The 24003-nt window shown below is 43.6% G+C and overlaps 2 protein-coding genes and 1 pseudogene across 2 annotated transcripts; all 3 read right to left on the bottom strand.

Moving 5' to 3' along the window:
• Window positions 1-3570: 3570 nt before the first annotated feature.
• On the bottom strand, window positions 3571-5645 carry LOC134181737 (zinc finger protein 862-like; annotated as a pseudogene).
• A 6439-nt stretch (window positions 5646-12084) lies between these two features.
• LOC134182391 (uncharacterized protein K02A2.6-like) lies at window positions 12085-13180 on the bottom strand. The gene has a single exon (XM_062649789.1). It carries the CDS (start codon window positions 13171-13173, stop codon window positions 12241-12243), a length of 933 nt encoding a protein of 310 aa, XP_062505773.1. The 5' UTR covers window positions 13174-13180; the 3' UTR covers window positions 12085-12240.
• Window positions 13181-17372: 4192 nt separating this feature from the next.
• LOC134181736 (uncharacterized protein K02A2.6-like) lies at window positions 17373-18635 on the bottom strand. Its single transcript, XM_062649004.1, has 2 exons — window positions 18302-18635; window positions 17373-18208 (listed from the first exon to the last, which is right to left on the bottom strand). The coding sequence occupies exons 1-2, from the start codon at window positions 18633-18635 to the stop codon at window positions 17373-17375; spliced, it is 1170 nt and encodes a 389-aa protein (XP_062504988.1).
• Window positions 18636-24003: the final 5368 nt, after the last annotated feature.

Raw genomic sequence — 24003 nt, 5'->3', positions numbered from 1 at the left:
GTTAGTGTGTCTGTGATTGAGTAGAAATAAATGTCAGAGTTTTCATAGTGTAAGCAACTTAGCGTCTCTGGACGTCTAACCGTTTTACGAGTACGCTCTTTGTTTTCTTCTTTTGGAAAATTTTTTTGAGTGGCAATAGGGAGTCGCGTGGTAGGCTTGCGTACATGGTGTCAAAGGAAATTCAGTCTCCCTAATAATGTGTCCCCTTCGGACAGAATATCCTACTAAATAGTGTCCCCTGGGGACATAATTGTATCGTGGTAACGGCTTGTCGAAGTTCACTACCTCTGGAAGTGAGGGGCGCACGTGTAAGGCCCCTTTTTGTTGCATGTCTATTTCACAGTACCCAGGCTCTCTCAAACTGACGCAGACGGGCGGGCCATTATCATTATCCATTATGTACACGTGACACCGGAAGTCATTGGGCACAGTATAAATAATATTATAACACAACAGATCAGCATCCACGGCCACGAGGTAATACAAGCTGTAGACATCATCATGCTAATGACAGCTAGATTGACTTTAACTTAATTGTGCGATGTCTGCTCTTCTTATCTACATGGTTTACCGTAAACCTTCCAAGAAACAACTTGAGGACCAGAACCAAACGCAGATCGTCCAGTTGTCTAATTAATTAAAAAGGGGGCGACCTGGCCTGCCCACGCATGTCATACCTTACCTTACCTCAATGTTTTTTTGTAAGTGCGCTCTTTTCGAGCTCAAACCCCGGCTGTATACATGTCTAGGTAGCCCTTTTCTACTCGTGGGTTCGTTTTTTGCCAAACTACGCGTTTCTAGGCTTTCGAGGTAGCCGTTGTTGTATTGTAGGTCGCGCACGAACTTCGCTCAAACCGTTTGTAACTCGGCAGAATGGTTGGACGTTGTATTCAAAGACTCAGTGGGAAGCGGATTGCCAAACAGACGCAAAATGAATTTTCTAGACAAATCTAAGTGACTCTGACGACACTTACGGGGTGATTGTTCGAAGGGAACGGTCTGAGGTGTGAAAATGGCTCCATAACTTTGTTGCTTTTATGGAGATGTAGTTCCGTGCTGAGTTTCGCGGCTGTTTGCGAGCACGTTGTTGAGAAATCTGCAAGAACATGTCGCTACAGAGGACGTTTCAGGTCAACCATATGACACGTGACTCTAATTACAACATCTTGCTGCTCTAAATTGCTCTAAACTACTCTAAACTGTACTCTAGCTGGTCAGCCGACATCCTCTACACACTGCACATGTTTCTACATCTTTCTTACTTTATTAGAAGTACCAAGAACAACCTCAAATGCAACAATTTAGCAATCTAGTCCAATGTCACGTCACGTCGTGAATTCGCCGCGAGACGAACCAGACCTCTTCCTGTCACTCATTATCAGTCGTAGACGTCGCCAACACGTCTATCCTCTCAATAACGTTTCAATCAACCTACAGACAAAGCCAAACCCATAGACGAACGGATTACGAGCGGGAAAACGTGAATTACGGTGGGCGAGTCTGCTCGGTTCGAGTTGTTCACGCCGACGCGTCTCCCAAAACGGTTGGTTGGCCAAGAACCGTTCGCACGTCGGTTTCGAAATAATGGTCGGATTCGAGCTCTTTCGATGTCGAACGTCGAATCCAATCATGGAGACTAATCAATTGTATCGCAACTGATGATTGGTCGCCAAACAAATATCCAGGGGGGAGCTACTGAAACACACTTGCAACAAATTATATGCTAAATGCTCATTGGTTGTCGCTAGGGACAACGGCGGCGGAGTTAGCACCACACCCATATTATGCGCAGAGCGCTATTGCGCAATAATTTACATAAATAATATAAAATATATCCGGTCACAACGAAGGCATGTACAATGTTACAAATGATAGCCGGGACTTCGGTCTATCCACATGACGCTTCAAGACTCCCGTACGTTTCAGAATGGCGGCGCAACTTGACGAAGAAGACGACTGCTTGGAGCCGCACCAGCTGTCCAGACGACTTTTTTTGACTTTCTAGTGCTCTTCGCGTCGTCCGAATTAGAAGGACTTCTTTCGTTGTGTTGTTGCTGAATTGTATGTCTATGTTTTGAGTTCGTTAGTTTTATTTGTAACAAGTGAAATTCGGCGTGGTTTTGTGTGGGTGGACTCGATCACCACCTTTTTAAAAGGAAAATATAAATGCAACTATTTCTCTTCTTACTGTATGTCTGCTGGGTGGTAATGGATTGAAGGTGATGTTGGAATTCAACAGATTCATACCTAGAATACCACAGTGTGTCATTGATAAACACAGTAACTTATTTGTTCCTAATAGAAATGAATCATTCTTACCATTCTTTTAGATGATCTGCAGATCCATGATCTGGGTTGATTGTTAACAAACTGCCAGATGTGAAAGAAAGTGAACGACTTATTGAGAGACAGTCTATGCTATAGCATGTTTGATGACGCGTTTCAGGTCCCTGACTGGTGGCTATTGCCGGTATAGAATGAAAACGGATTTGCTGTCCTGACTTCTACGATTGCGGCAGCCGAAAACACAGGAACTATAACCATGCTAATGCGCTTGCCCCTAAGATGGCGACTTTCGGGATATCACGTGATCGTGACGTCCACGCACTATCTCTAAAGCTAATTGCTAGTGTGAAGATTAGTAAGCGGTGTTACGGCGATATGTGTTTCCCCGGGTTACAGATTTCCCCGCACACATATCCCCAGTGTTCTGCTGGTCTTCGCACACATATGGCTGGACGGACGACAAACAATGACGGTGTTATGTGTTCCCTGGGTTGCAAGTTTCTCCGCACACATTCGTAGTGTTTTGTGTTCCCTGCTCCCGCTAATACACCAGTAAATATAGTTGTTATTCTCCACTCACACACACACACACACACACACACACACACACACACACACACACACACACACACACTCACACGCGCGCTCACACACACGCACGCACGCACCCCCGCAGCAGACAGCTAATACGAAAGTAGTGAAAAGTGCACTGTACTGCATTGAGCGTAGGTAAACACTTCTAGTGTTGTGTTTCCAATGAATTCTGGCATTGTTACTTGAAGTTAGACTATTAATTAAATAAAAGCTATTACAGGAAAACAATGAAAATCTCTTCCAATTATCTCAAAAACTTAAAATTAAATTTTGAATGGTTGGAGCATGCGCTCTTGCCTTATCTTTGATGTAGACAGTCCGGTGATATGTTTGCGGGACACACAAAACGCTAGGTAAATATGTGCGGGGAAACTTGTAATCCGGGGAAACACATATCACTGTAACACTACTAGACGTGCTGGGGGTTTCCTTGCCGCCTTTCTCTTCACAAATCAGTGTCCGCGATAAGAAACTACACATGGCCGGACAAAATGTCAGGCCATAATGACAAATGGCCGGACATGACCGGACAATGCTGTTGATGGTCACGTGAAATTGATTTCAATGTTTGCAACAGTACGTACTAAGCCAAAGAACTACATATTAGTAAAGCAGCCAAAATACAGTCTGCTGTCATCGGAAGTGTCAGTTCAGTTCATGCTTACTACTGAGTCCAACGATACTAGATCTCTACAGCAGCAAGGACTCCCAGTCATCAAGATCAAAGGCAGCGGCGAGTTCCTCATCACCAGACTCTTGAAGGCTGCTGTTTGGTGCTTCTCTTGTATCCTGTACTTGTCTACGGCATGTATCTGTCCACCACAGCTGCACTGCGCGAGAGCTATCCCATGCCAGGAACTCTGGCCCTTCCATCTCTATCCGAAGAAGACTGTCAAGACTAGCTTCACCAAGGTTACATCTTCGGTCTGTCTTTATTAACTTCATTTGAGAGAATGTACGCTCTACTCGGCCATTGGACATGGGAAGACAAAACAAGAGTTCTAATAATGCGAGAATATTGCTCCATTGCTTGGCGTCTGCAACACTGAACAGCTTGTACCAAACACTAGCATAATCCAAACACAGGTTGACGTATCGCTTGGCATACCTAAGCATCTTGTGCCACTCTTCCAGTAATTTGTCTATGTCAACATCGGCATGCTTAAGTGGCACTTGGAATTGAGTGGCCAACAATTCAACATCAGAATCACCAAAATCTGGTTGGTCAGACTTTTCCCACCCATACGTAGCAAGAACTGTGAGCGCACTTGTCAGCAACTGTGTGTCACTGTGATGCGTTGTGATTCGACTCTTAATGCAGGTCAGGATCTTATTGGTGTATTCTCGTTGATGCATTCGGAAGTACTCCAAACCGTCCTCAAGGTCGACTACCTCAACTTCTTGGTACGATGGCACCTCTTCAGCATGATTCATCCTATTAATGAGCTTCTTGACTGTGGAAAGCTCTTCGTGTGCAGTCGTCTCCAGACTTCTTATCGATTTTACAGCGTCTATTATGGCTTCAACAGCGCTAATGACACAGATTTCATCATTTTGTAAAGCCTTGCACAGTGCACCAGCTGGCTTTAGAAGATCATGAAAGAATGCACAAGCTACCAGCATCTTTCCACTTCGCCACCTCCTAACGTAGCCAGTCAGCCTCGCTTTATCTGCACCTTTTGTAGAAGGATCTTCAATCAAAGTCTGAACATGGGACATGTATGCCCCAAATCTGTCTACTATTCGAGACAGAGCAGCTACTTTGTGAGCTACAAATGTCGTCCCAGACGCTTGCAGTGGCCTGTTTCCTCTAGTAGATGGCATCTCGCTGGGTTCCAAGCATTGATTGAGAGCCTTAACAACATCTTCAACTCCCTGCACTTCTTTCCAGATTTTTTATACAGATAGTATAGACGCAGGAGCAGCTCATTAACTGAGGAGAAAAACGTGTTGGCAAGGCCATCTTTCAACGCTAGTTCAAGACGATGAGCCAGACACCAGAATGGAACAATCCAGGGAACATGCTCTTTAATTTTTCCTTTGAGGCCGTTGTCACCCATGTTAACATTCGCACCATCACATCCAAGGCCAATCAGTTTTTGTTTCCAATTGGTTCCACTGCTGTCCATAGCTCGAGAGAAGCAATCAAATAACCCACTTGCATTAACTGACTTGGGTTGAAGAACCGTTAGAAATCTCGATCGAACATGCAATTTGTGATCATGGCCATGAGGATCACAGTAGAGGGCCAGAAAAAGCTCTTCTTCAACATTGGCTATATCACTACTCCCATCTGTTTGTATGCTAAAAAATTTGGCACGCTGCAACTCTTCTGTCAATGACTCTTTCAGTGATTGTCCAATATAACGTACGAAATAAGCACAGGCCTTCTCATTCTTGTATCCAGTACCAAGATCGATGCCATGTGTCTCCTGCAGTTTACAAATGGCATTCATCTTTGCAAATGCCAAGTGCTCTTTGCAGAGGAAATAGGCAATGTTGAACTTCTTCTTCACTCTCTCTTCAGCTGCTCCATCCAGTGTTGTGACTGCTTTAGCAATGGGAGCATATGTGGTGGGATCACTGCTCTGACTTTGTTTAAGCAACGACATAGCATGAAGATGCATATCGCACTGTGCATGGTCTTGAAATGAGGAGGCACGTAGATTTCTTGATCCAGTGATGAACCCAGGACTAAAGTTTCGGCATCCACGGAGCTTTTCTTCGAACTGCATACACACCGAACACTTCAAGGCAATTACCATATCAGTGTCCTCCTCTGACTATTCGTATTCGAGCCAGAGTGAGGAACTCAGATCTCGATCATTTTCCCGAATCCACTTGTCTACTGTCCTTGCCGTAACAGAGCGCTTGGCGGCAACTGTTTGGCAGGTTGATAAACTGAGCAAAGACGATTGTGTATCCTTGTCAGTAGAAACAACAGGCTGGGGGCTGACAACTTCTATGACATCACCAGTAATACTACTGCTGGATTTCGAGGCTATAGACTGGCGTAGTGGAGCAGTTGACTCCTTTAACCGTAGACAGGAAAAGAGACTCTGCTGCTTCGTCTTCTTTTGAGGTTGGGTTGAAAAAGTAGGCAAAGGTAGCAGTCGCTTCTGAGCCTTCCTCTGGCAGACCTCTTCCAAAGCAATCTGACGTCCATCTTCATCTCCGGCAATGGAGTCTGGTACACACGGCACGAAATGGTTCGGAAATGGCACTGGTCGTGCGAGAATGGATCTGGTGCAGGACCACATGATTCTAACTGGGCTCTCTTCAGAGGATGCTCCTGTTCGCGGCAAGTACGTTGTTTCTCGACGTCCTCGACAGGCTTGCATGAACTGTCTTGGATAAATGGAGTGAACAGAGCGTTTGAGCACGCTAGCCAAGGCTGCCATTTCCAGCATTCCAGACCAAACGCGCGATTTCTCACCAACTGTGGCCGCATGTCGTACTGCATCAATATAGGCATCGCGCAGTTCCATGTTAGACGCCAAACATTCTGAGAAAATGCGGCTAGGAGCATCACAAAGTGTCTGCGAGAGGATGGAAATGGACACTTCCTTAGCTTGTTGGTTCTCCGCTTGAGGAAAGAAAAGATCGGCGCAATAATCCGCGTTGCCTCGCAACTCCTTCATGACGAGCTTGCGAAATTGGCCATGATTTTGTTCATTCCCTGAGGCTACTAGGCTTGCTGCTCTGAAGAGACAGTTACCATCGCCGTACACGTCAAGAGGAACGAAGTCACGGGGTGCCTCATCAGGGTAGAGTTTCATGGCCACGTCATCTACAGGATAGTTTGAAACGTTCAATTCGGGGAAGGTGAATAAAGCAGTCATGCTGAAAGCGGAAACTGTCAGCTGTCACGAGCGCTACTGTGCAGCCTCGCGTTCTGTGCACCTGTTTCCGCAAGTTCGTCGATGTATCGCATACGCGCATGTGCACCATAGGATCGTCACGTGTCATCGATTCCTTTTGACGGCGAGTTCGGTTGACCTGTTGAGCAAGAAAGTCAGGTAAATCTTTCCTAGGCAAGCGAGCTTCTCATTTGCCCGGACTCATTGAATCAGATCCTAGTGCTGTCTATCATAGTTGACCAATTGTAGACTTTCAACTGGTACATCCATACTAAACTGAAAGGAAAACTGCACACGCCATTCCCACTTTTAGCCTACCCAGTAGAAAACGTGTATTGGTAAGTCAAAGTAGGTGGCAGCTGCCATATAATCCCTGCATCAGTTACGTGTTCATTGTTATCAACATACTTGAACAGCATAGCACAATACTTCAACCGTCAGTCAACATAAATGCATTCAGTAGCTGCCAACACCGCCTCTGAGTAACTCAGCAACATACTAAGAACGCAACCATTAGCTTTCACAATTGCAACAAAAGGAGGCTGTAGTTTCACACAATTGCTATAGAAACAATTTTAATAATTATTCAGTACTGTATCATCATAGTCTGTGACATCAGCAATGTAGTGTGGAAAGTACAGTAACTGCACCAGTCACGTTAGCCAGCACAAGGTGCTGTTACATGTGTACAGTACCATCAAGGAGGTGTGACTGGATTTGACAGACATCCCACAGGGCCAGAGATCGTTGATGCATCTTAAATGGCCTCTCAGTAGATGCTGACTGATAAGTACATGTTGACCGAGCAGCAGTTGTCACAACAGGAACAGGAACAGGTGCAGTCGCCGGCAACAGTTCAGCAGCAGTAGTAGCAGTAGGAGTATTTGCAGGAGCGCGAAGAATCGGCTGTGGTGCAAAACGACATTCACTAAACAACCGTACCAGTTGACGTGTGATAGCAGTGTGAAAGTCGAGATGGGACATCTTCGTATCGGGATTCAGCTGTTCAAATAGAAGGATGCTATTAACTATGGCAGTGTCCACAACGTTATAAAGAAAAACGTATTATTATTGAATTGTCGCTCACGTGACCGTTTGAGCTCGATTGTTGATCTTTTTCACTTCTTGGCATACATCTCACCAGTACTTGATAAGCCAACAATCCGACAATATGAAAGAAGAAAGAACTCGAGCTGATAAAAAGTTCCATAAGAAAAATTGAACAGATCTTGTAGAATAGGCGGATCGTGTCAGGTGAGAGGTCACGTGGAACATCCCATTACAGAATGTTGAGGTCGAGGGGTGTTGAAAGTCGCATAGAAGTGAGTCAAAATTGTATCTTTTTTCCAGTACTTCAAACACCTGTACGACACAGCTGAAATTGAGATATCATTAACACTCAATTGTGACATACATCTCACCAATATTTGATAAGCCAGCATTGTAACAATATCAATGAGGAAAGAGCTTGAGCCGACAAAGTTCCATAAGAAGAGTTGATCAGACTCCATTGTATATGCCAAATGTTGCCGAATAGACCCAGTAAAATTAGCTTCTCTCCAATATTTCTGAGACAACTATACAACACAGAGACAGTTGCATATCAATACTCAGTTACATGTAGCATACATCTCACCAGTATTTGATAAGCCAGCAGTAACAGTATGAAAGAGGAAAGAATTGAGAAGATAAAAATTCCATAAGAAAAGTTGATCAGATTCATAATGAAAAGTTTATGAGATTTGTGTGTGTAAATACTTGCTGATTACGTTCGGCAAGTGTTGTAAGACCTCTGGCTAGCATGGCATCGATCACAGTTTACAAGGTCAATCGATTCACAACCAATCATGTATGATTGGTTGAAGTCTCTGCTCCCAGGTGTGCATGACAATGAATCTGTTGCTCAGACGTAGCAGCTAGTCATCATCATTATTCAAACTGTCGAAATTACGTGGGAGGCAGTTTGCTTCATTGGCCTTTTGTGCCAAGTTCTATCTCTTTGCAAAAGCAGTGACTGCAAACTGTGTACAGTAACATGTGTACGATACCTTCTAAGGGACTCATTGAATCACGTGAACCAGATCATATTGTTGTCCCTCATACTTGACCAATTCTATACTGTCAACTGGTACACACAGACACACATACCGACACACACACAGTCACACACACACACACACACACACACACACACACACACACACACACACACACACACACACACACTGAAATTAAAACTGAGGTTCATGCGTCCGACTTTTGGCCTGCCGGACAGAAAATGTGCATTGGTAATGGTAAGCCAAAGTAGGTTGCATAATTCTTGTATCAGCTCCTCATTTACCCTGTTTTGACATTGACTCAATGTGTTCACTGTAATCACCACGACACCTTTACGCGTAAGCGCGTCACATCAACATACTTGAACAGCATAGCACAACACTTGAACAGTCAGTCAACACAAATGCATTCAGTAGGTCTCGACCAGTTTTGGGCTGCCAACACCACCTCTGACTAACTCAACAACACACTTAGAGCGCAATCCATTAGCTTTTACAATTCATGCAATAAAAGAAGGATATAGTTCCACACAATTGCTATAGAAATAATTTCAAACAATCATACGTACTACTCAGTACTCAGCACATCTAGTGCTGTGTTTCCAATGAATTCTGGCATTGCTACTTGAAGTTAAGCTATTAATTAAAGGGGAACTCCCATGAAAATAGAAGTAACGTTCTCATGATAGTACTAAGTGACCTGATTATATTGGTACCTTTCTTTCTTAATAGAACTCTTTCTGAACGGAGAAATTGAGCTTCCAACGTGGGGGTGTAACCCTATGGCAGTCGCCATTTTGAGATGATGACGTACGAATATCTTACCGATTGCGCATGTGTTGTCATCAGAATATATGGCGTAGCTTCCGTACAGTTTTGAGCCCGAATGTGATGACGCTGAGAGCAGTTCGAGTTCGGGAAACTCTCATGAAATTGATTCGGACACAGGGGACGGAATCCCCGAGCGCTTGGTCAACTCAGACTGGTGCACATGCGGTCAGTGTGTCGTCATGCCCACTGCCTTTGCTGCCAAGAGTTTGACGCGCTAAGTTAGAGACTCTGTGGTTTACGGTGTGTGGTAGAACACGCAACTTTTGAGCTTGTCTGCCTCAACGACGACGTTCTGCACACTGTTGTGTCCGCAGTGGTAGATGTCACTGAAGATTCCTTCACAAAACCTCTGAATCACAGGTTTCTTGACACAAGTGCGTACGGTATTGCCATTTTGTTTATTTTCTTTCACTTAGAGGCTTTTGAGGTCGACAGCATACAGGCAGTTCACACATTGGGCTCCTAGGAGACTGGGCAGGCGTGCTAGAATGGTCATACCGTCATGTGTAGTTTTGCTATTAGAAGACCATTCCCAGAAGAAGGCGAAGTGTACGTGGGGTTTAGGGAACATCAAGATTAGATATGATTTTGACAATAATGCTTGTAACTACCTAATTCTAAGAATCTGTGTCAACTAATGTCCCATCTTATACATGCTATAGCGTTTGTATGTCATAGTTGTATGTCCTATGTAAATCTTGTTTTACGAGCACTAACAACAGTTTCCTTGAGTGGTCTTTCACAGGTGGCAATGTTGGCTGGTAAAATCACTGGAGGTTGTCTGGCTTTGTGTTTTCGAAGAGGTTGTGGATTCAGCTGCCGTTTATTTAGAACTGCTTTAAGGATTCCTTGCAGATAGCCATAGCTCTTTGATTCAGTGATGGGCTTTGCAACCCAGATCTTGGTAGGTTTGGGAAAAACCACCTTGTATCTCACTTCTCCGCCTAGTCAACCTTGTACGCGTATGGCCTGAGGTAATAATAAATGACATTACCACGCATCATAGACGGCTCACACCCAAGGACGTTCTTAATGAGCATCCAAGATACTGTGTTATTAGATGCTACATCCTTTCAAATTCTAACTGACCCTCGATATATCCTCGTTACACAGAGCAACATACGCGAGTAAGATATTGCTACGTCATCATTTCAAAATGGCGACTGCCATAAGGTTACGCCCCCATGTTCGAAGCTCAATTTCTCCGTTCAGAAAGAGTTGTATTAAGAAAGAAAGGTACCAATAGAATCAGGGCAGTTAGTACTATCATGAGAACGTTACTTGTAATTTCGTGGGAGTTCCCCTTTAAATAAAAGCTATTACAGGAAAACAATTAAATCTCTTCCAATTATCCCAAAAACTTTTAAAATTAAATTTTCAATGGTTGGAGCATGTAGGTATGTAGGGTTTCTAACATAAAGTCGAGGAATTTACTAAATGATATGTTTTGCTGTTATTAGGCAATACATAAAAATCAAGACCGATTTTTGAACCACGTAATCTCCACAAATGTACTTTGAAGACTATTGCTTGTTTAAACTACATCAATTTTAGTTTTATCAAATATATATATATATATAAGACTGGAAAAATACAACTATATTAAAGGAATAATTAAACGTTGCTCAAATTGCTTAATTTAGGAGCATCACATAGAGCACCAGATGTTGGATAAATTATTGCATTCACGTAAAGTCTCATTGTTGCACGCTATGAAGACTTGTTTCCTAGCATGAATTAATTATTGAAAAATAACCAAAGGATTCCGCAATTACTGGACCATACCAATAACGAATGTTGTTCTATGATGTATGATACAGTTTTTCTAACAAATACATATATTTGAGTAATGTCTAAAAGCACGGTATCTTGCCATGTCATGACCATTAGCTATGTGAACTCTATAAGTGAAACTACCATAGACTGTTATACTATTGTTTAACACGGTTTATTGATAAGTATTTCCGAAATAAGTTTGGTAAGGTTTTGGTTCAGACTAAAGTCGCGGTCTTTGCGAGTACTCTGTTAATGAAGTTCGAGGTGGACAAAAGCAATCAGATGTTTCTCTCATATTTGCTTGATATTATGGAGTGATAAGGGTTACAATTGAACGTCGTTAAGTATTAAACGTTGTCAAATTGCTGTAAAGTCTGTATTTATTTGCAATTTTAGAAAGAAGTTAGGAACATCCGGGAAGTTGTATTATCCGGGCTTACGAGAACCGCGAAAATGGCGTCGTCCACTGTACGATGCCGCGTCGCGTAGTATTCTGTTTTACCAGGCAAGAAATCGCCTGAACTTTCTTCTTAGCATTGATTGTGTTGTAATTGACGGAAAGGTCTAACTGGGGCTTTGCAGGTTTAGTTAGTGTGTCTATGGTTGGGTAGAAATAATTATAATTGTCAGAGTTTTCTGAGTCTAAGCAACTTAGCGTCTCTGGACGTTGTAGTGTTCTGGTTGATCTATTGTTCTGCACACTCAACACAACTCAACACTCTAACTAACCCGTATATAGTACCCGTATATAGTACTACAATACTCTAATATACTACAACCCCTCCTTTTTCTCACTACTCTATTACTAACTCAAAGTAACTGTCTGTCAGTCAAGCCTACGATAAGCTGTAGTCTTTCAGGCGGACAGGTGGCTGTCTCTCTCTTCTTGGTCTTCCTTCTTTAGTTGTCTGTTTTGCCTGTTGAGTAGGGAAATGTTCGTCAAGGTCGTTAGTCGACTCTTTCTCTTGTACAGAGGGTGTTTGTCCTTCCTCGTATGGTCTCGTGTGAGAGATGTGTCGTCGGAGTGTCTTATTCCCGTTGGATATAACTACTTCTGCTCCGGCTCTGCTGATCACGTTATAAGGTTGCCATTCATAAGTGGTAGTCAATTTATTGGTCTTCTGCTGGCGTAACAGTACTTTGTCTCCTACTTTTATATCGTCGGTTTGTGCTTTTACTGCGATATCTCCATGTCTTTTCCCTTCCTCCTTCTTTCGCAAATCTTCATCTCGCATCTGTCCGTCGAAAACTGGGGTATCTTGTAACCCTAAAGTTGGCAGTTTGCATCGTACTTTCCTTTGAAAGAATGCGTCAGCTGGGCTGATTCCAGTTGTGGAATGTGGTGTGGTGCGGTATGCCATGAGGAAGATGTAAAGTTCTTGTCGCCAATCTTTACCTTCGACTTGTGCTGTCTGCATAGCGTGCAGCAAAGTGCGGTTCTGTCTTTCGACTTCTCCATTGGCTCTGGGCCATAATGGGGGGCTGGTGCTGTGCTCCACTCCATAGTCTTTGAGAAAACGTTCGAAGGAATGGTCCGTGAACTGTGAACCGTTGTCCGTTATCATGGTGTACGGAGCACCATATCTAGAGAACGTGGTCTTTAGCCTGGAGATAATGTCTGAAGCTCTAATTCGCTTCAACAGATCTACTTCGAAATATCGGCTGTAGTAATCCACTACTACTAAAAGATATTCACCAGTCGGTAAGGGACCAAGTATGTCAGCAGCAATCGTTATCCATGGACCTGTTGGGAGCTGTGTCCTTTTCATGGGAGGTGGGTGGGATGGCAATTGGGTAATTTGACAGGCGTGGCATTTTCTGCACATGCGTTCCATTTCGCGGTCGATACCTGGCCACCATACTTTGGTTCGTAGTCGATCTTTGCACTTTGTAATCCCTTGGTGCCCCTCATGTGCTAATTGTAACACTTGGTTCCGAAGTTTAGTTGGAATCACTATTCTACAGTTTCGAAGAACGATATAACCAACAATGGTCAATTCGCCAAATACATGCTTGTAATTTGCCGGTACATTTGCTTGGTTTCCTTCTCGGATACTCCTTCGTAGTGACTGTAACTCACTGTCTTCTTTGGACGCTTCTTCAATTTGTCTCGGTGAGATCGACGAAGGTGCGGCTTCTCTTGCCACAAACTTGATGTATTCGTCATTCTCTCCACCTTGATCACGCAATGACAATCGTGACAAGGGGTCAGCAATATTGTACTTTCCTGGCGTGTAGATCACGTTGAAATCGTAGGGTTGGAGTCTAAGAACCCAACGTTCGATCCTCGCCGAAGGTTTGCTTCGAGGTCCATAAATAGTTTGAAGTGGTCTGTGATCTGTAATGAGATCAAATTTCCGACCTGCCAGATACAGATTAAATCTTTCACATGCCCAGACTAGGCCTAGCGCTTCCTTCTCTGTTTGAGAGTATCTGCGCTCTACATCAGTCAGACTTCTACTCGCATAACTGATAGGCTTCTTCATTCCATCTTGTTCCTGCCAGAGAACAGCTCCTAGTCCTACAGGACTTGCATCAGCTACGACACTGGTGTGTGCTGTTCTGTCAAACACAGCAAGAGCGGTGGCATCGCGTAATCTATTCTTAATAGTTGCGAATGCTTCTGCTTCAGTCTTTGTCCACACGAAAGACTGGTTGGCTCTCGCACACTTCCGAAGAGGGTCTGCAATTGTTGCTAAGTCTGGTATGAACTTGGCACAAAAATTTGCTATGCCGAGGAAAGATCGTACTTCCGTTGCTGTCTTAGGGTCTCGGGTTGCCATGATAGATGCTACTTTATCGTCTGCCGGTGATATACCCTCTTTGGATATCACATGTCCCATAAACTTGAGTTTATCCATATCAAAGTCACACTTTTCGGCATTGAGCGTCAATCCTCTGTCCCTGATCCGATCTAGGACAGCTCGTAGTCTCAGGTCATGTTCGGCTTTGCTAACTCCATGGACCAAGATATCATCGGAGATATTTGTGGTTCCCTCACAGCCTGACAGTGTCTGCTGGATGATACGTTGGTATGCCTCTGGGGCGGATGATACTCCGAACATCAATCTCTTGTATCGAAATAATCCTTTGTGGGTGACGAAGGTAGTTATTGGTCGTGATGTTTCATCCAGTTCGACCTGATGAAACCCCTTCTTAAGATCTAGTCGACTGAAGTGTTTGCTGTGCCTGAGCTCTTCCACTACTTCATCGACTGTGGGTATTGGGTGTCTCTCCCGGATGACGGCTTCATTGGCTCGTCTCATATCTACGCAAATTCGAACTTGGCCTCCCTTCTTGGGTATCACCACGACGGGACTGATCCAAGATGTCGGTCCTTGAACTTCCTCGATGACGTCTGCTTCCAGAAGATGATTTAACTCTGCTTCAACCTTGTCTCTCAAGCCAAATGGGATCCGTCTAGGTTGCTGAGCTACGGGGGTCACAGACTCGTCAATATGTATCTTCAATTGGAAGTCTTTCAACTTCCCTAATCCTGAGAAACAATCACTGTACTCCTCTATTAGTTCTTTTCGACCAAGCGTGTTGTCTTCTCGAACAGATCCTAACGTTAGGAGATGCAGCTCTGGTGCAGTCTGACGTCCCAGCAATGTTGGTCCTGAACAGCGTACAACAATAAATTGGGTTGTCATTTGTTTGCCTTCTGACGCTACTTCTGTGTCAAATCCCCCAACTACAGACAAGGGTCTGGTTGAACCATACGTGTAGAGGGTTTTCTTCACTTTGCATGATTTGTATTTCATCCCTTTGTGTTTCAACCGTGTGAACTCTTGTTGTGACATAATATTACTACAGGCTCCACTGTCTATGACAACTTGTGTATCAACTCCACCAATTCGAATAACAGCTGTAGCATGTTCGTGATTTACAGCGAACACATACTCTGAATCAGACTTACTCAAGCATTCTCCTTGTTTACATTGACTCTCTTCTATCATGAGGACTTTACCAGTCTTCGAGCCGTTGCTCTTCGTCTTGCACATACGAGCATAATGTCCTTGCTTATGACACTTGTTGCATTCTACTTTCTTTGCTGGACATTTTGCGTCTGTTGGGCCGTGGCCTTCTAGTCCACATCGTGAGCACTGCTTCGCGTGTTGTGGCTTTTTCGCTTGTGGTTTGCCCTTACTTTTGGCTTGCCTGTCCTTCCATGTAGATTCTACTCGAAGGGTTCTCTCAGTGGAGGGTCCTGCATCTTGTTGACTCGAAATGTCTCTCTCTTGCGCGGCTACTGATTCTAGCGTACGTGCTAGGGATATTGCCTTTTCCAGAGTCAGGTCATTACCTTCCTCAAGCAGTTTTGAGCGGACTCTTGAACCATCACACTTCTCTATCAGTTGATCCAGAATGTTCTCATCCGAATCTGCAAAGCTGCACTTGGCGGCCTGCTGTCGGAGACGACTCACAAATCGATCAATCGCCTCTCCCTGTTGTTGCCGTATTTGTCTAAATCGGTAACGTTCATAGTATTTGTTGACTAGCGGTTGGAAATAGGTATCGAGTGACTGGATGGCAGATGCATAGGTATTCCCCGTGTCATCTAGAGTCTCAAAGATCGTTTGGACTCGCGGTCCAGCGGAATGCAGCAGGAGTGCTCTCTTCCGAGCGTCCTGGTTGATGCCTCGTCCGTCAAGGTAGTACTGAAAACTACGCTTCCATTTTTCCCAGTTTGCGCCTAGGTCAGACGTCGATTCGTCAGGAAATTGAAATCGCTCCACTGGAGGTATCTCCATTCGCCTATTTGGGACTGTTACAGAGCTCCGTAGGGGATATCAACGCGCACGTGGTCACCTCTTTGGGGGTCCTTGTGTACCTTACGCTCCAAACAGCGCACGGGCAGTGGTATCAAACGTACCTTTCAGGATGCCGGTCGATCCTTCTCCAATCTGGCCTATCCTCGTCGCCAGTTGTAGTGTTCTGGTTGATCTATTGTTCTGCACACTCAACACAACTCAACACTCTAACTAACCCGTATATAGTACCCGTATATAGTACTACAATACTCTAATATACTACAGACGTCTAGCAGTTTTTAGAATACGTTCTTGGTTTTTTTTTCGAAAACCTTTTTTTTTAGTGCCAATGGGGAGTCGCGTGGTAGGCTTGCGTACACGGTGTCAAAGGAAATTACACACTTTGCTGCAAATACAACAGGAAATAAAGGTACATTGATGTCGACTGTTACTATTCTATTGCACTGCAACTACTAAACTTTCTTTGAAGCTGTTGTCTGCGGGCTTAGTAGGGTTAAGATTCCTTGTATTTCCGTAATACAGTGATATATCTAATTACTCAGAGGCAACTTAACACGACATACCACATGCCACATCCCCCTTTCCCAGCTCTGTAAACATCTAAGATCAGACTGTTGTAACTCTAACAGAGTATAGTCACCCATTAACTATAAGTCTAGTTCTGCGATGGCTTGACAGCTCTACCACTTCTTATTGTTAGATCAGGTTGTACTGAAGTTGGATGTTGCACCGTACTTGCTGTTGTTTCTTCTTTCTTCATTTCAGTCTTCTTGTCTTCTGGTACCGGTTCTTTTCGTTGATGATCTCTAACTATGTGTCTTCTGTTCCTTCGAAATTCTCCGGATGGTGTTGAGATGGTATAAGATCTTGGTGTTTTAGACTGTTGTAAAATAGACCCTCTTTCCTTTCTGTCTGGAATCCACACTCCTTCTCCACTAGATAATGGTGGTAGTTCCTTGGCTCTATGTTGTTTGTTAAATCTCTCTTTTGTCGTCTGTCTCTGAATTTGTTCTTTGTGCCGTTTATCTCTTTAGGGGACATGTTCGGTAAAAGAGTAGCTGGCGTGGTTGGGACAAAACCTCTCAGTTGTCTACCCATTAGTAGTTCTGCCGGAGAATATCCATTTGACAGAGGGGCTGAACGATAAGACAACAATCCCTGGTAGGGATCATCACTCTTCGTTAGTAGTTTCTTCATAGTCTGTACCATTCGCTCGGCTTCTCCATTCGATTGGGGATATCTCGGACTACTCGTTGGTGCACAAAGTCGTACTCTTTTGCAAACTTTGCGACTATCTCGGAGGCGTATTGAGGACCATTATCCGATCTGACCTCATCTGGTATGCCGTGTCGAGCAAATATGGCTTTCATCTTGTATATTAGTTTTTTGGAAGATGTGTTTGTCAGGGAAACGACTTCAGGATATCTCGAATAATAATCCACGCCTAGCAGAAAGGACCTCCCTCCACATTCAAACAAATCAGTGCCCAATGTTTGCCACGGTCGACTAGGGAAAACCGTTGGGAATAAGGGTTCGACTGGTATTGGCCGTTGTTTGCTAAATATTGAACAATGTTCAATCTTATCTTGTAATTGTGATGTAATTCCTTGCCACCACACTGCTGAACGTGCTCTCTCCCTACCTTTGATAATGCCAAGGTGTCCCAAATGTAACTTACGCAGAATCTCAGCTTGCATTGAGGTAGGGATAACCAGTCGGCTACCACGTAGTAATAGTCCTTCTTCCACAGACAATTCCGATGAAACTGCCCAGAATTTCTTGATGTCTCCTTTGAGCTTATGTTTGGGCGGCCATCCTTTCCTGCAGAATTGCTTCAGCTGGTAGCTTGTTTCATCTGCATATTGTTGCTCTCTTATTTTGGCCAAAGTTTCTGTTTGCACCGGTAGAGAATCGAGTATGTGATCAACATACTCGTCAGATGCGATTGCTACTTCTTGGCTTTTTGAACTGGCTCTATTTTCCTGGAGTGGACTCCTCGATAAGGTATCCGGAGTATCAAGGTTACGACCTGGGACATGAGAAATAGTGAACTGATACTACATCAGTCGTAATCTGAGTCGCTGAACTCGTAAAGGTAGTTCTTCTAGACGTCTGTTTGAACTCAGCAAAGACACTAAAGGCTTATGATCCGTTTCCACGTGAAATGCCATTCCCAGTAAGTAGTCACGGAATCGATCACATGCCCATGTGATAGAAAGTGCCTCCTCTATCTGCGCATATCTAGCTTCTGCACTGGTAAGTGACCTTGATGCGTATGCAATAGGTTTCCATTCTCCATTGTCTTGCTTCTGTCGAATAACTGCTCCTAAACCATATGTTGACGCATCTGCTGACACAGCTGTTGGTCTGGTTGGAGAATATAAAGCTAAAACTGGTGGTTGAGACAGATCTTCTTTGATTGTTTCAAAGGCACACCGTTGACTGTCTCCCCACATCCACTCTGACTTGGAGGTAATCAAGGCTCTCAATGACTCACTTCATTATGTTTTGACAAAGAAACGCAGAATCATCAACTAGTAATGTTTAATTTCGTGTCCGCTGATAATTTTTTGAATGCCTTATATGAAGCCGGTCCCTAGTATCAATATTTCTTTTCAAGCTACTGTGATTATATGTGAGAATCACCTACACACCCTAGACTTCCTGAATTGACTGATGTGAAGATACCTCTTGCATCTACACATGCCAAAAATAGTGATAGATTGAAAACGCTTGTAGCAGAAATATGAATCTCCAAACTTGATTGGGTTTCTATGTCCAGAGCGCCAGCACACTGAGGAAGGCGACACAGAGCTCCAAAACCACACTACACCTGTTAAAGTTCTGAACCTGTAGGGAACAGAATTTCTAAAGGAACTATGTGTCTACGCAGGACGTGGACGCCATTAGGAAGGATAAGCGTATGCGTGCCACGCAACGTAGGCAGACGTTCGGACACGATGTGAGTCTATGACACACTGAGACACTTTACGTGTTTACTCACCAAAAACGTCTAACAATCGCACTAACTCGACTACGTAACCGGCGTATATAGCGATCTTACCCTCAGTCATTCAGTTAATCCCATTCAAACTCTTTTATAACACAAAAGGCAAACTGTAGCTTCTTACGACACGCTCACTTCCTGTGTGACGCATCGTGTTATATTCTTGCCGCTTCTTAGTGGACACGTGTTCCACCCAAGTATGACTAAATGTATATCACATTGAGAATGTAAGCATATATTGTATTTATCTTAGATTAGGCATGAGTAAATATAGTGTCTCTAGAGACGTACGTCTTTGCCGTGGCAATTGAATCAATTACTTTTGTAATGAACCAGCGTTCAATTCTGACAAGAACAGAAATATTGAATTAATTAGCAGTTTGTATTCGCTAGAAGCAAAATGTAATCCTCGATGATGACATGCAGACTGACGACTACTAATTAATTGAACTATTAGACCTAGGCACATGCACATGGGGCAATATCTATAAAGAGCTACAATTCACTTGTTATTGTATTGTTTGAGTACCTTAATTCGTTTGAAGTGTCATTTTCTTGGCTTCTTCCGTCTGCCTTCGCCCGTATTTCTATTTGGTGAAGTGAAGATATGTGGAACTTGTTGACATCGCCAAGTAATAGGCCGTGTTGTCATTGCTTTACCCTCCTCCTTTTCTCCTCTTGCTCACGTTCTTGTTCAGATTCACAGTCACTGCGTGATGATTGGCTTTTCTCAGAGCTCATAAGCTTTAGTTGTAGAGCTTCCATCACTTCCTTTTTCTGAATATGTGTACATCGTCGATACTTCTAATGCAGCTTTTTATGATAAAGTTTTAAACATTATATGCTAATTGTGACTCATGCCAATAATCTTGAAGAATATCGACTTACATTGTGCAACCTCAGGCGTCTTCTACCCTTTTCTAAATCTTCCTTCATGTACTGTTTTCTATTTTCTCTTTTTCGCTGCTACCGGAAATAGGTTCTTTCTGAGTCAACATGTACGAGCATCTTGTGAGTAGTGTTTGATAAAAATTCTGCCACTCTGCAGTACACGCCACCTCATCTCTGTGTTCAGTGAAGAGTAGTGAAACCGTTGGTGTTTTGCAAACTGCTCTTCTCCATATATCATCAAATGTTTGAAGTAGTTACCTATGGTGCCTTTACGTTGTCATTGGGTCACAAAATCGCTGGCACCCGTGGCAAGTAGTGTTGGAAAGGTCCATGAAAATGTAACCCTTGTTGGTGCACGCATTGATAGGAGATTCACCTTTTGAAGGCCAGGGTACAGTTTGCTGGCAAATCGATGACACACGCTCCAATATAGAATTCTTAATAGTTTTCCTGCTCGGTCATCTTTCTGGCTGCATTTACACAAATGTGCTAATGTCATGCGGGTTCTCGTTGTTCACAAGTCGCTCTTGTAGCTCATCAAATAGGGTGTCTTCAACTGTACACAGTCTAGCCAAGTCTCTGTCAGTAGGAAGTTGTCATACAGCTGCATGGTCTACTTCGATGTTCTTGTACTAGCTATTGTGCTTTTTCAACCACAGGAGAGCAGTCAACACTGCAGATCTTACTCTGAAATTACTATATGAGTTGTCGTAGCCTTCCTTTCGCATGACAAGAACATCTAGAAAACTTGGAATTCTTGGAAAACTAGTAGCTTAGGTAGCGGTGTTCTGTTGTAAGTTGATAACGTTACCCCTGTAGCCGTACTGTCCATACCAACGTCAGTAGACTGACATGAGAGCCTTCATTGCTGAGATCAGAGTTTCCTCTGCTTGTGATTAATCCTTCGTTTCATGCAATTAAAACAACAATAGAGTCATTCTTATGAAACTTGTAAGTATGATGTAGTAGTATTACTCACTAACCTGTAGTTCAGGTGGGACTGGTCCAAGACTCGTAAGGTTTGCAGCAGAATAGAGTCTTCAAGAAAGCTTATCTCGACTACTTCTAATACACTCATGTTGTTATAGGATTTGTACTCTACTAAATCATACTTATCTTTAGGTGACATCTGCCGTTCAAAATTCAGATCATCTAGAACATCACTGTACGTCTTCCTCTTATTGGCTAGAGACTCGACTGGATGAGATTGTAATTCTGTCTCTTGAATGGATTGCCACCTAGCTGTAGCACCATCTACCGAATTTCTACGGGGCTCTCCATGGACTTCAGATTGACTTGCTATGGAAGTAGAAGCAGACAGTAAAGCCGTTCTACGCTGCTGTCTTTCTGATACAAAATCGCTAGTACTTGCTGTCTTTTTCTCATCTGTTAAAATTGTCCGGTTTTTCCCTTTTTTTAGGCAGTACTTGATTTTGAATCTTAGATGTTCGTTGCATGACATGGAATTTACCGAACGCGTCGTACTGTAATTCGGTGATATGACTGAATATATGTGTGACTTGTGTGTCTGTGCATGCCACTTCTGATGCACATTCTCAAGAACTCGGTTTTTGGCGTTTGCATTCTTGCGTTGTCATCGAATACGGTAAGTAAGCTTGATTTATTCACATTGGGAACTACCGAGGCCATTAGTAGCCTTAGACTTTACTTCTTCAACCACGTAGCAACCGCCATTTTCAAAAGTCAATATAACACAAACCATTACTTAGGTTTGAAATTTGTACGATACATCGGTTGCCTGTTAGCCCATTGTCCCTTTTAAAGTGAGTTAATCGTCTGAAAGGACTGATATTAAATCTACTCTTCGTACAATTTGCATTATATCAATTAATTAATTAATAAACAGACAGTCTATCTTGTTGAAAAATTGTTATATAATTTGAGAAATGGTTTGTATATTCTATGTATGCACATACCTTTCGTGCTTCTTCAGATTGGACTGGAGGAATGCCTGGTTGAATAGCTCTAATATAAGTTCTTGTCGATGATCGAACTTTACTGACTAGATAGCTAGTCGATACAGAACCAAAGCTCAACGGACTTAGTCTTTGTCAACCAGCTGCTGCTCTCAAAATGTCATACCCACCATTGCTCGTTAGCTGAGGAAACTCCGTCAGTAGATGTTAGTTGAGACGGTTTGGCAAGTCGTTGACGGGAATTCTTAACTGTCTCAGTCCTAATCTCGCTGCTTCTGGTCTTCGCAAGCACTTCTTATCAGGAGCCATTTCATTGTGACTACTTGAAAGCAAGCAGAATATTCTTGAGGCCATTCGGCCACGCGAATATGTCGCTGCTGTTCTTTGACGTGATCGTCTTTCTCCATGCTCGCGGCTAGAATTGCCGCCACTCCTAAATATGTTTGCAACCTCGCTCGTAGCGGCTGTAGGAAGTAAGATGCTTTCCCGTGACGTACTTGCACCAGGCTATCGAAATCGCGAGTAGTAGTCGACCACGACTAAGTAATTGCAATTCTCAATTGAAAATATGTCCATTGCGATTCGCTCCCATGGACGACCGGGCAATGTTGACTATTGGAGATGTTCCTTGCGCTGCTGGTTTTGGTACTGGGCCCTTGCTTCACATTTTGAAACTGTATGTTCTAGTTGACTGTTCATCCCCGGCAACCAGACAACTTCACGAGCTCGGGTTTTGGTTTTGACGATGCCCAAGTGACCTTCTTTCGCGAGGTTGATAACGTGGCTGCGCAAAGATTTTGGAATCACTATTTGAGAACCTCGTAAGATTTCTTCATTTACTTGAGATAGGAGGTATCGACTGTCCCAAAATAGTGTTATGAGCTCTGGTAGCTGTCCTTTGTACGAAGGCAATTCTAATTGCACCATGAGCAAAAGAGCTCAGAGCTGAGGATCGTGCTTTGTCTTCTCCTTAATACGCAGCAGCATTTCGTCTGAAACAGGCCATGATATTTTGACTCCAAACACGTACTCCTCAACAGTATCGTCCGGAATCCCGACTTCCACTGGGCTGCGGGACAAGGCATCTGCGACGACAAGTTGTTTCCACGAATACTATGCACGTATACTACATTGTAGTAGTAATACTGCATCATTCGGAGGCGCAGATGTTGCAAACGGGGCGGGCACTGATCCAAGCTCTGACTATTCATAATTGACAACAAAGGCTTATGATCAGTGTCGACCTGAAAAGGCGTGTCACGACCAAAGAGGTAACGTTGAAATCTCTCACAAGACCATGCCATAGCCAGCGTCTCCTTCTTGATTTGTGAGTACCGCTGTTTGGTTGTGGTTAGCGATCGAAACACGTAGTAAATGAGCGCTCTACGGCCATCTTCCTGAACCAGAAAAGTACCCCTCCAATACCCCTCGACGATGCGTCTGATGATACAATTGTAGGAGCGTCTTGGGAATAGAAGGATGAGACTGGAGTATCTGTGGCCATCTTCTGAAGTCGCTGGAAAGACTCCTCTTGAACAGATGTCCCAACACCGAGAGACGTCCTTTTCAGTAGGTCTCTCAGAGGACCGCCTACCTGTGAGTACCCCGGTAAAAACTTAGTCAAGTACGTCACCATCCCCAGGAATCTACGGAGGTCTTCCTTGTCGCAAGGAGGCGTGTCATGTTAATGATGGCACGAACTTTGTTGTCATCTGCCTTAACCCCGTCCGCTGTCAGTACATGACCAAAGAACTTGACTTGCTGTTTGAGAAAAACGCATTTCAAGAGATTAAACTTGACTCCTTGATCTCTACATAGATTCAATAATTCCCTCAGTCGAGTAGCGTGTTCTTCTTTCGTCAAACCCCAGACGAAGATGTTATTCATATAACACTCTACACCCGCTTGCCCAGCCAAAATATGCTGCATTGCACGGTGGAATACCTCAGGGCCTGACGGGATGCCGAATGGCAAGCATTTAAAGCGGTA

The sequence above is a fragment of the Corticium candelabrum genome, chromosome 7, assembly GCF_963422355.1.
Source record: "Corticium candelabrum chromosome 7, ooCorCand1.1, whole genome shotgun sequence".
In the NCBI taxonomy this organism is placed as follows: domain Eukaryota; kingdom Metazoa; phylum Porifera; class Homoscleromorpha; order Homosclerophorida; family Plakinidae; genus Corticium; species Corticium candelabrum.
This window is presented reverse-complemented; position numbering and strand designations above follow the sequence as displayed.